Source organism: Botryllus schlosseri, chromosome 8 (assembly GCF_051294905.1).
Source record: "Botryllus schlosseri isolate E-star chromosome 8, Bs_hap1, whole genome shotgun sequence".
Classification (NCBI taxonomy): Eukaryota; Metazoa; Chordata; class Ascidiacea; order Stolidobranchia; family Styelidae; genus Botryllus; species Botryllus schlosseri.
This window is the reverse complement of record NC_137243.1, coordinates 14,552,519-14,566,249: the sequence shown is the minus strand read 5'-3', so window position 1 is coordinate 14,566,249 and position 13,731 is coordinate 14,552,519. Positions and strand designations below refer to the sequence as shown.

The window sequence follows — 13,731 nt, the reverse complement described above, 5'->3', positions numbered from 1 at the left end:
TGGGACTATACAACAAAACGCAGTATTGGTATTTGATTATATCATAGTGATGACATGGAGATAATATATATGCTTATTCAATGCAAACAAGACATCACTTTGATGATGTCGTACAAGCGTGAGAAACAGTGGCGGGATTTCATAGGCTGGTCGACCTCAATAACCAATTTGTCGGTTGTCCTGATTCTTAGAACAGGATTGAAATTTGAATCTGTGAGCAGCGATCTGTTCATAGATTTACCAATTCCACTTTTGGTACAGTTCCAGGACACACAATGCTGACAGCATCATAACCATGTTAGCTTCAAACACGCTTCTACTATGTGTAGACAAGATATAAATACCCTAATTCAGTGGTTCCCAACCTTTGTGACCTCGCGGCACACTTTGAAAATGAAAAAGAGTTCGCGGCACACTAGTACAGTGGTTCTGTACTCTTTTGGCTTACGGCAAAAGCAAACTACCAGAATGCGTATAGCAGCAACCACAGTCTTATATAGGTGATCACTGGTCACTGACGAAGTACTTCTGCCTTTTCGGTGTACTCAAGTAGGCTTTTCGCTGCTGTAAAGAAGAAATTAAGTTTTCTTTTTATCTCTGTGGACATTTCACAAATACGTCTACGAATGCTATAATTTGACATGGGGTTCGTTTTCAATTCTTCTTTTTTTACAATTTTATTGCAGACAGGAATAAGGACTTTCTCTCAATCCGTGTGAGGTTTTGAATTATCAACCATTACCTCTGTTGCCACATAACTTGCCTGCTGAGATCTCGTTCAAACTTCCGGCTGGGGTTAATTTCATAAGATTGGCTTGACAACAAAGTCTGCCTTACTACCTCGTTGTCCATGTAATTAACCGTCGCATGGAAGAGTCTAATCGCGATCGTCACTAACAAATACAGACGCGTATAGAGGTGTCTATACTTGGAAGCCAAACGCGTTTCCATGCACATCGTGTAATAGCTTCTGTGAGGATAGCAATGCCTCAATGTCAAGAGTCTTACTGGCAGCCAGCTGCTGTTCAGTTGCAGTTCCACTTCCAACAAACCGGGATGATAAACCTCAGGACCAATGAAATTTGTTAACTGATATAATTTGATCAACATTACTTTTCAATTCTCAAATTTGTCGCCTGCAACATTACGTTGCGCCCTGGGCCTACATTTTACCTGCAATGCTGGCACGCTACCTAACAATCGCAATGGCTATGTCGGCAATTCTAATTTGTAAACGTGAACCTCACTTCCAAATGAGTATACATTTATCGATGGTGGGGATGCCTTCCTAGGTGTTGGAGGTTTATGTTGGCTCCTACTCGTCCTCGGATCTGCAAGAGCAGTATCTTACAAAAAGTGGACCGTGCTATAAGTTGGCATCTCAGGAATCAAAATATGTTATATCGGCATGGTATAAAATTATCATCGATAACGAAGACATGGCAAGAATACGACTACAAATAGAAACAGAAGAAGGTCATCAACTACGTCACGTCCCTGTTTTGCCTCCGGTTCTGATGGGGTGACAAGTAAAAGGTCACCTTCGGCCACACATCAACATCACGGTTCAATAGCCCGAGTCTAGTTATCTATCTATCTGTCACCGTCCAAAATGCTACTATATATGGGACAACTAGCGTATCACACCCATTGACGGTGGAGGCCCCAGTTTCATTCATGACAGTGCAGTAGCAAGTTACGAAGCGTCGCAGATTTATGAGATTCTCCGACTCTATACGTTGCTGTGCTCAGAGCGTCTTTACAATAAAAAGCCAGAAAAAGACCCAATCCATGACCTGATGGGGATGGCTAATTGAGATAACGTTACTTATGGCCGTCGCGACATCCTTGTATCTGTTCACTGCATCGGATTGTACATCGCGTGTCTTGATATAGTAAATTCAATAGAAACTCCAACAATGACACACTCAAAATTTGGATTTTTGTTATGCTTCGACCCAGTTTAGTGCATTTGCTCGCGGCACACCTGAGCAGTCCAATTGGCACACTAGTGTGCCGCGGCACACCGGTTGGGAACCACTGCCCTAATTGTACGCATACAGTGAACGAATCTATTCAAGACACGCGCGAATCGTTATTATAAGCACACCACTGAAATATTTAAAACTAAACTGGCCAACCTGAAATCACATTCGTGATCCGAATTATGTCAATGTCGTTTAGGATTTCTGTGATGTTTACCAGTTAAAACCTTTTGAACTTCGTGGGCCTTGAGATCGGGCTGTCGCGCCAGAAATTGAACATAAAAGTAATATAGAAATTATGTACCCTAGAATCGTATATAAATCGCGCTGAGCGCGAAAAATTCCAGTTGAGCTCAGCTTCGCGCCCCTTTCAGATGCTTTCACGACCCCCAAGGTTGGTGCACCCCTCCGTTTGACAACCACTGTCTTAGAATTAATATGGTGGAATATACTAAGAAAAGGTCAATAAAGTCCCTGCATTAATTCGATTTTTGTTACGCATTTTATCAATATTTTGGATAAGTTTCTTTAGACTCTCGCGGGCCGCACGGAACGGTGTTGAGGGCCAAATGCGGCCCGCGGGCCGTAGTTTGCCCACCCCTAGGTTAAGGGGTTCAAACGGCTGTCACAAGCAGGCTTTGGCTGGGGGCGTCTGCAGAAGCTTGTCCCGCCGCCACCATACTTGTGACTGGGATACTACCCCGTCAAGCGGTTTCAGATCCCGGGTCGGAGCATGAAGGCCTGACGGCCATACTTCTCCTGGGTGTGCAAGTGATTGGAAGTACCGGTTGTACCACGAGGGTTTCGCACCGATCAGCGTCTCTCTGGCCGCTGCTTACCTTAATACAACCAAATACTCCAATTTGGATTTGAATAAAATAGTATTTACGGTGAGCAGAACTATCATAAATAAACAAAGAATCGGTCACCGTAAATACTATTTTATTCAAATCCAAATTTTCGACGGCAATAACTCCGCTTCCACTGGTTGGAATTGAACCAAATTTGGTGAGCACAGTTTCTATAGACAGCCTAACACTTTCATGGGGTAAACAGAAATTTTCAAAATTTTATTATTTATTTTTCCATAATAAATAGAAACTTTCTTCTCCTGTAGCAAAGCGGTTACTGGCTGGAATTGAACCAAATTTTGTGTGTAGGCTTAAATTAGGTAACCTAACAATGTTATCAAGTAGCCAGGACGATTTGAGAAAAAAGTCATTTTTTGAAGAGCCCTAAATTGCACACCTGTTAGCAGGGACTCTGGCGTTAGTGCTACTTCATTCCGCTCGGCGGTCTGAATTAAAGTCGTCCTGGCACGGTCATACTTAGGGCAGCGAAGGAGGAAATGTTTCACGTTTTCTTCGATCCCGCATAGGCCGACATCACAAAGGCCGTGTTGGTGACATTGCAATGTGTGGAGATGGTCGATCAGCCTAGAACAGTGGTTCTTAACCTTGCCCCCAGCGCCCCCCAGGGGGCGCTAGCGATCTTGAAGGTGGGCGGAAACGCTCAGGGGGCGATATGGGGGGCGCTGGGCTCAGGGGGGCGGTATGGGGGGCGCTGGAGAAAAATGGCTTCGCAGTAGATGATGTGGTGATAGGACATATCCTTAATGAGTATTCAGAGCAAATTAACACCGAAAACGTCGTTACATATAGCCTTCAAAATACATATAGGTTTAATTGTCCATGGGCGCCTAAATGACTGACACCGAATGTTCCTGTCTTGGCAATCAGAACCCCAGAAGACGAATTCCATCTGGCAGGGAAAAATTATATGTCAGTAAAGAAAAACCCATCTGAAATCGTGTGCGTCTTTTAGTTTAGTACGATTGGGTACCGGGTTCGCCCGCTCGAATATGTTTAATTATTAGTAACGGGCCCTACAGTTTCCAAGAAACCTCACAATGTTCGCTTTAAGTTTTGATGAGTCTGCGCACACTCAACAACTCACTGCGCTGACCCTTGGACAACAGTGCGTAACGACTAAAAAAGGTAATAACTCCGGATTTGTTGTGCGCAACGTAGATTTTCTGTGTGCAGAGACCGTGTCAGCACTGCGCACGTGCGCAGCTTAGAGGGAACATTGCACCTCACTCAGCTCTACCGGTAAATGTGTTTACGTGAGCAGAGAGAGGATAAAAATTGATCTCAATTTACATGCAATTCCCGATGATATTGACCAATTCAATCATTAATTAGTGAAATTTTTCGCACTTCGCGCGAATAGGCGAGAGTAGCTGCCTCAGTAAATGGACACCCAATGTAGATACCTAATAGGCTATCAGCAAATAGCGGGCAGCCTAATGGGGGTCTGGGAGTGAAGTACCCCGGAAGTTTGGGTCATCACCCGGTGGGGGCCCAGGACCAACGTTTTTTGTTGGGGGGAGGGGGGCTGACGAAGTGCTGTTACGGCCCTGGTAACGAATAATTGTACCTGCGGGCACGCCCGAATATGTTTAATTATTAATTACGTGCCCTTTATTTTCCTATACAACAGCTCTCTCAGTGCTACTGGTAAATCTGATTACGTGGGCTGAGAGGATAAAAAGTTTATATAGCGACTTATATATGTAATTACCACCTATTCATTCATGCATTATGGAAAATTTTGGTACCTAGGGCGACCAGGCCATACAAACTTTGCTGACCATCAAAATCACGATATAGGTTTCGTGGGGGCGAAGCCCTCAGAAGTTCGGTTTATCACGCTATGGGTGCGCAAGGCAATCGTTTTTAGGGGGGTTAACAAAGTGCTGTTACGGCCCTCCCTCTTACTCATTGTCTTTATTACATTCCTTACAATATGAAGTTGGAGGGGGGGGGGGGGGGCGCTGGAGCACGATGATTTTTGAAAGGAGGCGCTGGAAGAAAAAAGGTTAAGAACCACTGGCCTAGAACGACCAGTCTGCAATCTAATTAGAATTCCGGTTTCTCTGCATGACAAATTAATGATTGTTAATGTCCCTAATAACTTCAATAATTTTTCTACATTGCGAGTCGTCGTCATTGGCATTCGTGTGATCGATCCACTTTTCCCGATATATATCGGTAATGTGGGGTTTCATCTCCTTCATAGTTATTTTTTGCTGGAGGGTTTCATCACGTGCAAGTGGCCTCAGGGCTGCTCTCCTTGCGGTTTCATCAGCTTTTTCGTTGCCGCGGATGCCCTTATGGCTGGGATCAAGACCAAAACCAGTTTGATCTCTATTGCATGTATTTCGGATCCTATAGGAGGTGGATATCGGCGATGATTTTGTCGTCTGGAGAGCAGTTTCGGATCCCCACTAGATTGCTCTGGCTGCCTGAAAAAATAACCACACGACTTTCTGGCGTATACCATTGCGTTCAACCCAATTAAAACTATTCCGGATGGCAATCGACTCTGTCGAGAGGACGGATAAGTGACCGTCAAGCGTACAACCGGAACATACGTCTCTGTTCTCCACGAAGAAACTCGACCCACACCCTGGTGTGGTTTTCGAGCTATCAGTATAAATTCTGATGCTACCCGTTGACTGCTCGTGCGGTATGACTTCTTCGGTGATTTGTTTCGCGAAGACGGGATGGTCATCCTTCGATATTAACGTAGCCAGGCGTAAGTTTACGCCGATCTTGGACTGTGACAATGGTGGCAACGGAAACTGTTTGTAGGCTTGGACAGGTTGGACGGGGCAGGTTACTACCCGGATTATGTGCGTATTTACCAATTTTACTGTGAATAAAGAAAATAATAATAATATAACACATTTTTGATATCCGTTTTCTCGAGAATTTTATTTCGGTCCTCGCAACACAACGTCATCGGAACGTGACGGTTATCGCAGATAATGACTCTCGTGCCAATAATGATCGTAACGGAGTCGATACTACAGAATCACATGCACAATTGATGATTTTTCGAAATCGAAAATTTTACGGTCTCGTTCGGCAGGCTGATTTCATCTTACGTTACACGACTCTCAGAGAAATGTAGTTGCTCTGGTTGATCTTTCATCCTGAGAATTTTATGTATTTTTCCCTTAAAGACTCGACAATCGAGATATTCAAACTGGAAATTGGCGCAGATTTTGTCACAGAAGATTTTTGGTCGAAAGAACTGCGAATTCCAACATTCACAACAATGAAGTCAGTTGCCGAGAACCCTGGAGAAATCACCGTAATGCCTGGCGTAGATAATATTAATCACGTTATGATATTCACACGCAACCTTAACTTTATACGTTATGTGATGAGCAACATGACGCTGACTGCGATGATTGGTGATTTCTCCAGCCTCGTGGCTATAAATGAAGGCGGTCTATAGGGCCTAGTTAAAACATATTTTGATTTCACAAAGACGGCTTGCAACAACATAAAAATTCTGTCATGAAAATTTCGAAATGAAATGAAAAACAATAGCGAGACACACCTTCGTAAAAGCTCATCAACGTAAGCATATAGCAAAGAATATTGTGAATGACTGACAGAGAGAGAGAGAGAGAGAGAGAGAGAGAGAGAGAGAGAGAGAGAGAGAGAGAGAGAGAGAGAGAGAGAGAGAGAGAGAGAGTGAGAGAGAGTGAGAGAGAGAGAGAGACAGAGAGAGAGAGAGAGAGAGAGAGAGAGAGAGAGAGAGAGAGAGAGAGAGAGAGAGAGAGAGAGAGAGAGAGAGAGACAGACGGACAGACGGACAGACAGACAGACAGACAGACAGACAGACAGAGAGAGAGAGAGAGAGAGTGAGAGAGAGAGAGAGAGAGAGAGAGAGAGAGGGGGGAGAGAGAGAGAGAGAGAGACAGAGAGGTCAGATTTATTTTCGCCTGTACCATCGAGATGCGATGCGATGGAGATGCGATGCGATGGAGATGCGGATACGCCCTTTAAATAAGGTCATCTAGTCTGCATTACTAATTTTCTCCTCCATGCTGTCCGTGGATGCCGAGCGCCTGGTGGGATAGCCGCGGATGTCAGTTTTCGAGTCTTTGGTCTTACCCGGCCGGGAATTGAATCCACGACCTATACGTACCGATCAACAAGCCGGTCGCATCACCATTACGCTACCTCGCTCAGCTGACATGAAAAATTCACCGATGGCGGTAAAGTTGTCTCGAAATACAACATCGTGGAAATATTTGAAGAGCTTCTTGGAGGTACAGAACTTCAATATACAATTAAATAGTATATTCAAATTGAAATGAACCCGAATATTTTCGGCTGACACTCGTCAGGGGTAATCGTCAGCAACTAGTAGAGAATTGGAAAGAACATTGTATATCAACAGTCGTATCACAAAATATGACGTCACCAGCATGAAATTTCGAATGAGAGAACGTTCAATGTACTATTTTTAGGTGATACACGAACTCCTTTTGTTGACAGAGTTTTGGTTGGTGTATTTTGATAAAAGTTGATTCCAAGGCACACAAATGGAATTGTGAACGACCTCGTGGAAATAAGTATCTATCGCGCTCACGTCATCGCATCAACTCTCGTCAAATTCTTATAATAATCCGCGCGCATATATCAAACTCATTTACCAACGTAGCGCTGTAGAAAGATTACACAGTACACACCCAGCGGGCTTGATTTTGTTCGTTATATATACCGATGTCGTTTATCTAAAGGCGCGATTTCTGTACGTTGACGATGGGCGAAATATAATATGAATACTGAAATGAATGCCCTTTTCGAGATTCGGGAAGCGACAGAATGGATTCCACAGCAATGTTGTAAATGGCTGTCCAAATTCCTTTGTGCGCGAAAGCGTAAATAGGTCACTCTCGAACAGGGATATCTAAACATACCCCTGCTCTCAAAGCCACAAGCTGTGACGGCACAGTTAGTCTGCGGCGCACGTGTTCTCAGAGCCCGCATATTCAGGTCGGCGCGCTCGCGCAGCAGTCGTAAGATAGACAATTGGCTCCATTTCGCTTCATTTATTCTTCTATTTCTTATTGAACCGCAGTATCATTGAACCTGGTAAATCTACAAGTTTCTGACCATTAATTACTACTATTCTGCTGTTCTGTGCTATAAAGAAAGCTCCTTGGATCTGCGTGTGTGATCAGGATTGCCAGAGTACTCAGAGCGGTCATTAGTCAGTGACTAGTGCGTACAACAGGAACTGTAAGCTGTAGCGTCGACTCCAATCAAGCACTATACCAGCGTGTCTTGCAACAAGCCGTTGCAGCGACCGCTACAAATGTCATTTACTGATACCTGCAGTCGTAGGCCCCGCTGCAGTGTTTTAAGGTGTCGAAATAAGAATATGTAAAAATTAGGCGGCTGTGTCCATCAATTTTTACAATCCATATTTATTAACCATGGTGTACAGTTTGATAAATACAATATTATATGAATATATTACTTTGCATATCTCACAAGTGCTTGACAATATCTATACTTCGTAGTTTTGTTATGATCATATTCGGACTTTTATTTTATTTTTAGAGAAAAGCCTGCTTTGGTTGGTATAATATTTCAAGAACACCGAGCTATTTGACGTATGAAAAACAACGTACCTCAAACTTTACTGTAGACTTGTGAATTGCCTTAAAACTTTCAATTACACACTTACGTCGCTGTCGTCACTTTTGTGACCTATTTGCAAACTTCGCATTTTATAGATGTTTGTCATGGGAAGCGCGCTAAAATTAATTATATTTATCGGGATATCGAGTCTCTCTATTGATCGAGTCAGAGCTCAAGACTGGAAAACAGAATCGAAACAGAGCGCGGATAAATTATCGAAAAAGGTGGAAGAATTCGCCGAAAAAGTTTTGGGAGTCAACGACTTACAGGTGCGATCGTGTATTAGACATTTCGTCGATTCCAAATACCACATTAATTGCGACTGAATGAAAATATGAAAACGAGTCGAAATTCCTTGGTGATATCCATCAATCAAACTCTCCCTTGGTTAAAATTACAGTAAAAATAACGGAAGGAAATGATACGAAGAGCCATAAACATGTATAGGAAAAGCTGGATACGGGAACTGCTGATGCCAGATATCGTATTACATACCTTCATGTATTTGGATACCTTATATATTATTAGCACAGCACAGCTATCACGCCGCAAAAGTATACGTCCTGCTGCAGTAATTTAAGCTACCATTAGCAGCACAATCCTTCGCACTGCTATGATATACATTATACCGGAGAACCACACGAGTCACGTGTTATTATCTCGTCGCTCTCCCGAAACTGAAAATAACAGGTTGCGTAATAGTAATTACGTTACGTACACGTATAAACGTGCCGGGCGGGTGCATTGCATGCATATAGTTTCATGTCAATACAAGCAAAACCTTTCCTTTCTCGTCGTCAACTGATTTTCTAATCCTTTATAACCACCACTCGATGTGTTAGTAGAATTAGTTATACCGGCCTTCGGGTTGCATTTAAAACAAATGCTGCTTTAAAACACTTTGTTTAAAACATTTTTTAAACATTGTTTCTAAAAAAATGCCTTTTACGAAAATTTGTGATTTTTTTCTTCAAAAGTTGTATAATTATGCCGCAATTGTGCAAATACTTTGGAAAAAGACATGTATAGTATGAGCCTACGGTCGATTTGCTCCCGATCTATGGTCGACGTATACAATATAGAATGGTTAAAACCCTGGAAATCGTTGTCGGCTCAACAGAAGGATTATTGGTCAAGAATGAATGTCCTGACGATGATGACCGCCGACCGTAAAAATGCTGCATACCGATATAGTCCTGGTTAAACATATTTTTTGTCCGTTTATGACAGGGCTCGGAAGCATTATTCGTCAAAGGTGCCATATTTACCCTATATTTTCAATGTCAACCCACTGTGACGTCACAATAACATATTGATGACGTCATGACTAACCAAAAACAATAAAGAACATGATTTAAACAAGTGCCCTGTTTAAAACATGTATGTTTTAATCTTTTTTTAATTTCATTTTATGTTTTACATTGGTTTTAGTTTTAAATTCAACCTTAACCGGCCTGGGCATGAGCATTTAAATAAATTGAAAACCCGATATATGATTTGGGGTAACGATAGTAAACGCAATCACGATAAAGCAATCCCAGATCCCAGCTAGATCCAACAGCAAGAGTTTCCAGAAACCGAGAGGATAGGCCCACTACTTTCTCTCCCAAATGTACAGTGTTTATATGGATGAGAGGTCATCATGTTATATCAAAATGTACTTTCAGGGCCACTACGATACTCTTGATACTACTACGAGGACGACTACCGTCGCAACTCCGTCGACGGGTGAGCATTGAGCATATATCTGGTCTTCTCATTTGCCAAAAGTAGCAACTGGGGCCCAAGTGATCGTAGGTCCCGGCGCCGGCGCTGACACATTATTATCTCGTATGACTAATGAGCAGATGTATAGACAAAGTTGCTATTGATGATACTCAAATAATGTACACAGCAGAGAGGTCAGTAACGAAGTACTTCCACTTTTTGAAGAACTCAGGTAGTTTTCCGCTACTTGGGTACTTACTCAAGTAGATCCAATTTTTAGCTACTTATACTTCTACGTCGTGATATTTTGTGATCTACTTACTTACTTTTCGCTATTCTCAGTTTAACAAGTAGAAGTAGTTTAATCCTCCAACCAGAAGGATAGCCTGAGGAATTTCGGGCCTACGGGCCTTATGATATGGGAGAGGGTGCCATACCAGAGGTGTTCGAGTAAACAGAGTATGAGTATCGCATTCCCTTGTCAATGCTTTCACTTTCATCCCACGATCCGTACGAATGATAATGCTGTCAAAAGTCTATACCTGCTGGGATTCATCAATATGAATCAAGCTCTGTACCTTTCGCATAGCTCAATTTGCAGCTTTTGACAGTCTATATCTATAAGAACGAATAACGATCATTTTCACGAGTACTTACTTACTTGAGTAGATTTAAGGTCAGTCATTTCTACTTCTACTTCAAGTAGTTGTAAGCTGCTTTTAAAACTACTACTCCTACCCGTACTTGACTAGATTTTTGCGTCGCTACTTCTACTTTAGTAGCTCTCTTGACTACTTTGCCCACCCCTGGTGTACGTACAGTACATCAGTACAAGTAGCGGGGCTCAAGGAATGTGAGAATACCATATGGGCGTCTTCGTGCCGAGCCGAGTGGCTATATCGCGACTGCAAGAAGCGCGATTTTGGAAATTTAATCAGATGCCGTCATACGGGCTCTCTCCATTATCGCTCAGCTCTCAACGTAATTTCACGCATGGTAGTGATACGAATTCATGTGGTTATTACACAAAATCGAAAATGTAAAATATAAAAAGGGATTCAGAAATTGTTGAATTTTCGGTGAAATGAATAGGTAATGGAACTAGACAAACCTCACTTGAATACTTCGAAACAGTAGAAGTACTCGGATACAATCAGTAACTACTTTCACTTTTTCGAGGTAATCAAATAGTTTTCGTCTATTTGCAGTACTTACTACTTATACTCAAGCAAATCTAATTTTACGTCACTTACTCTTCTACTTCTACTTCACAGTGAGAGAGAGAGGGTGAGAGAGACCAAGTCGGAGAAATTAAGGCTATTTTTTCGCGGAGAGTCCAGAATTTTCATTATGCCCAGCGCAGAATAAATATGGAATAACCAATTTCTTTCCACGAAAGTATAAATAAATATAATTCATGTAGCGGTTGGGTGATTCATGTACGCAATTTCTGGGCACATCAAGTCACTCATGATAGTCTCCTCAATCAGCTCATAAAAAACGTTTGCATTTATACTATCTACCAACGCAGCGCCGTGAAACAATGAGTTATCGGTTATCGGCATCTCGAACCGACAGTGTATAGTGTGAAGGTTGCGACGACCAATATGTATTGCAGAGAAAATACTCATGTAGCAATTACTTACTTATGAAGCTGTTATGTATTATTCATACCTACCATCAATTAGGGACACTGGATATGTAGTATACCTTCTTACGTACACAGCGTGATATTAAGTGCCTTACGTGTGTGTATGTGTGTAATGAATACTCATTGCTCATGCGATATGAAATAACAAGTTTCAAGCTAAACTACCCTTTTGGGTGCATATATTGAAAACATTGACTATAGGGGCCAGTTCTTCACCAACACTGAACCTCACGCTCCCGACTAGTAACTGAACGGTACTGATTATAATATTCGTTTTTCAGCTGGTGCTGGATTTATTGCGTGTGTGCAACTGGGTGTTATCATTCTACTATTCATTATCGCCGCTTGCTGTTGGTGGGCACTTGGGGTGAGTTTTAATGACGTAGTTACTTTCTGTCGGACATGAGAAATATTGTTTCTTTCAGACTCCGAAGAGTGGAAGAACTGCAGGAAGCACGGTACGGGCAGTTTTTTGGTATCGATGGAATTTTAGTTAGAACAATACTTCAGCTAGTAAATATTGTGCGACTGCTCATTGCTCAGGCGCACAAGTTACATAAACCATGAGCATCTATAGGCATGTTACAGTTGGACATGAAACCCTGCTGGTTACAAATACTGAAGTAGCGTTAGATATCATTTCGTGATAGAAATTTCTACTGCTGTCTTTTTATATCTCAGGGTTGGGGTCGCTAACTGTATATGGGATAGGCCGACGTGACGTTGAGCAATATGATGAAACCAAAATCATGTTCAATATATATATATATATGGGTGCACCGCATCGCTAAGATAAAAATTTGGCAGGGTCGCATTCGTTTCAAAAAAAATCCTGATGAAGAACCTTCCACAGTCTTTCGGCAATGCCGAAAATGACGAATTGTGGAATGATGGAATGTGGAATGAAACCAAAACCAGACGAGAATCATTTCCGTTAAAGCCCCTTATTCAATCCATGGCCCATTAGGATGTACCCCTCCATGTGCATATGTTCAAATTTGGCATTGGTGTAGTTGCAATTAAATTCGATGTATAGAGTTGTTTTGACTTCTCACATTTTTCAGCTCAAGACCACAACGACCAGAGCATCAGCGCCGCCTATCCACATGGCACCGTACGCTAGAGATGTAGGTATCATGGTACTTTGGGGGTCCGGGTTCAATCCTGTTAGATAAAATGGAATCCGTATCCTGTTTCCGTCTCAAATGTTAAAATCCGGATCCAAAGATATCCTGCACAAGGCTAAGTATCTATTTGGCCTCTGTGGTCGAACTTTCTCCAATTACGCCTCGGCAATGCATCGAAGTTTGCTATCAGGGATCTTTCGAAATAGTTTTGACTTCTCACATTCTTCAGGTCAAGACTACAACAACCAAAGCATCAGCGCCGCCTATACACAGGACACCGTGCACATTATCCAACAATTATGGCGGATATGATGGAGGAGGCTGCTACGACGGACATAGAGGAGGCTTTGGCGGAGGGTATGTGTGTGACGGAGGCAATCCCGGTGGTAGTTGGGATGTAGGAGGATGCAGTAGTGGAGGGGGATTCGGTGGTGGAGATGGAGGAGGATGCAGTGGTGGAGGAGGATTCGGTGGTGGAGGAGGATGCGGTGGCGGAGATGGAGGAGGATGCGGTGATGGAGATGGAGGAGGATGCGGTGATGGTGGTGAATGACGTTGAACGATCTTCCGCCATGTTGCTATTATTATCTGAATTTGGTTTTCGATTGGTAAACAAGATAAAGCCTACAGGATTTGCGGTCATTCGATTAAGTTATCCGTCTAAACCCAAACCTTGTATTTTACCAATTTTCGCCAACGCGTATAGTGCAACTCCATTCAATAACATTTTCCGGTATCAACTTTTGCTC

At 42.5% G+C, this 13,731-nt stretch overlaps 3 protein-coding genes across 4 annotated transcripts in view; 2 read left to right on the top strand and 1 right to left on the bottom strand.

The window, feature by feature from the left end:
- The window catches only part of LOC145444211 (vacuolar protein sorting-associated protein 8 homolog), a 153,450-nt gene extending 150,605 nt beyond the window's left edge, over positions 1-2,845 (bottom strand). The window contains exon 1 of the mRNA XM_080322147.1: positions 2,825-2,845. The gene's annotated coding sequence lies outside the window, so the exon portion shown is untranslated. The remainder of the gene's footprint in view (positions 1-2,824) is intronic.
- The window catches only part of LOC145444240 (CCN family member 2-like), a 288,076-nt gene that overhangs the window by 245,558 nt on the left and 28,787 nt on the right, over positions 1-13,731 (top strand). The window lies entirely within an intron of this gene.
- LOC145444966 (uncharacterized) lies at positions 8,471-13,683 on the top strand. 2 transcript variants are annotated; one of them, XM_080323043.1, is made up of 6 exons: positions 8,474-8,766; positions 10,165-10,225; positions 12,137-12,222; positions 12,281-12,313; positions 12,920-12,982; positions 13,212-13,683. In XM_080323043.1, exons 1-6 carry the CDS (start codon positions 8,593-8,595, stop codon positions 13,533-13,535), a joined length of 741 nt encoding a protein of 246 aa, XP_080179169.1. In that variant the 5' UTR covers positions 8,474-8,592; the 3' UTR covers positions 13,536-13,683. The 2 variants fall into 2 exon arrangements, with proteins under 2 accessions (XP_080179170.1, XP_080179169.1); XM_080323044.1 differs by lacking the exon at positions 12,920-12,982 and having other exon boundaries at positions 8,471-8,766.

What these genes read in the sequence shown, in the direction of transcription:
- LOC145444966 (XM_080323043.1), top strand. Translation starts at nt 8,593, where the DNA reads ATGTTTGTCATGGGAAGCGCGCTAAAATTAATTATATTTATCGGGATA. An exon ending in GAAGAACTGCAGGAAGCACG is followed by an intron (nt 12,314 to 12,919) that starts GTACGGGCAGTT and finishes CACATTTTTCAG; the next exon opens with CTCAAGACCACAACGACCAG. An exon ending in TGGCACCGTACGCTAGAGAT is followed by an intron (nt 12,983 to 13,211) that starts GTAGGTATCATG and finishes CACATTCTTCAG; the next exon opens with GTCAAGACTACAACAACCAA.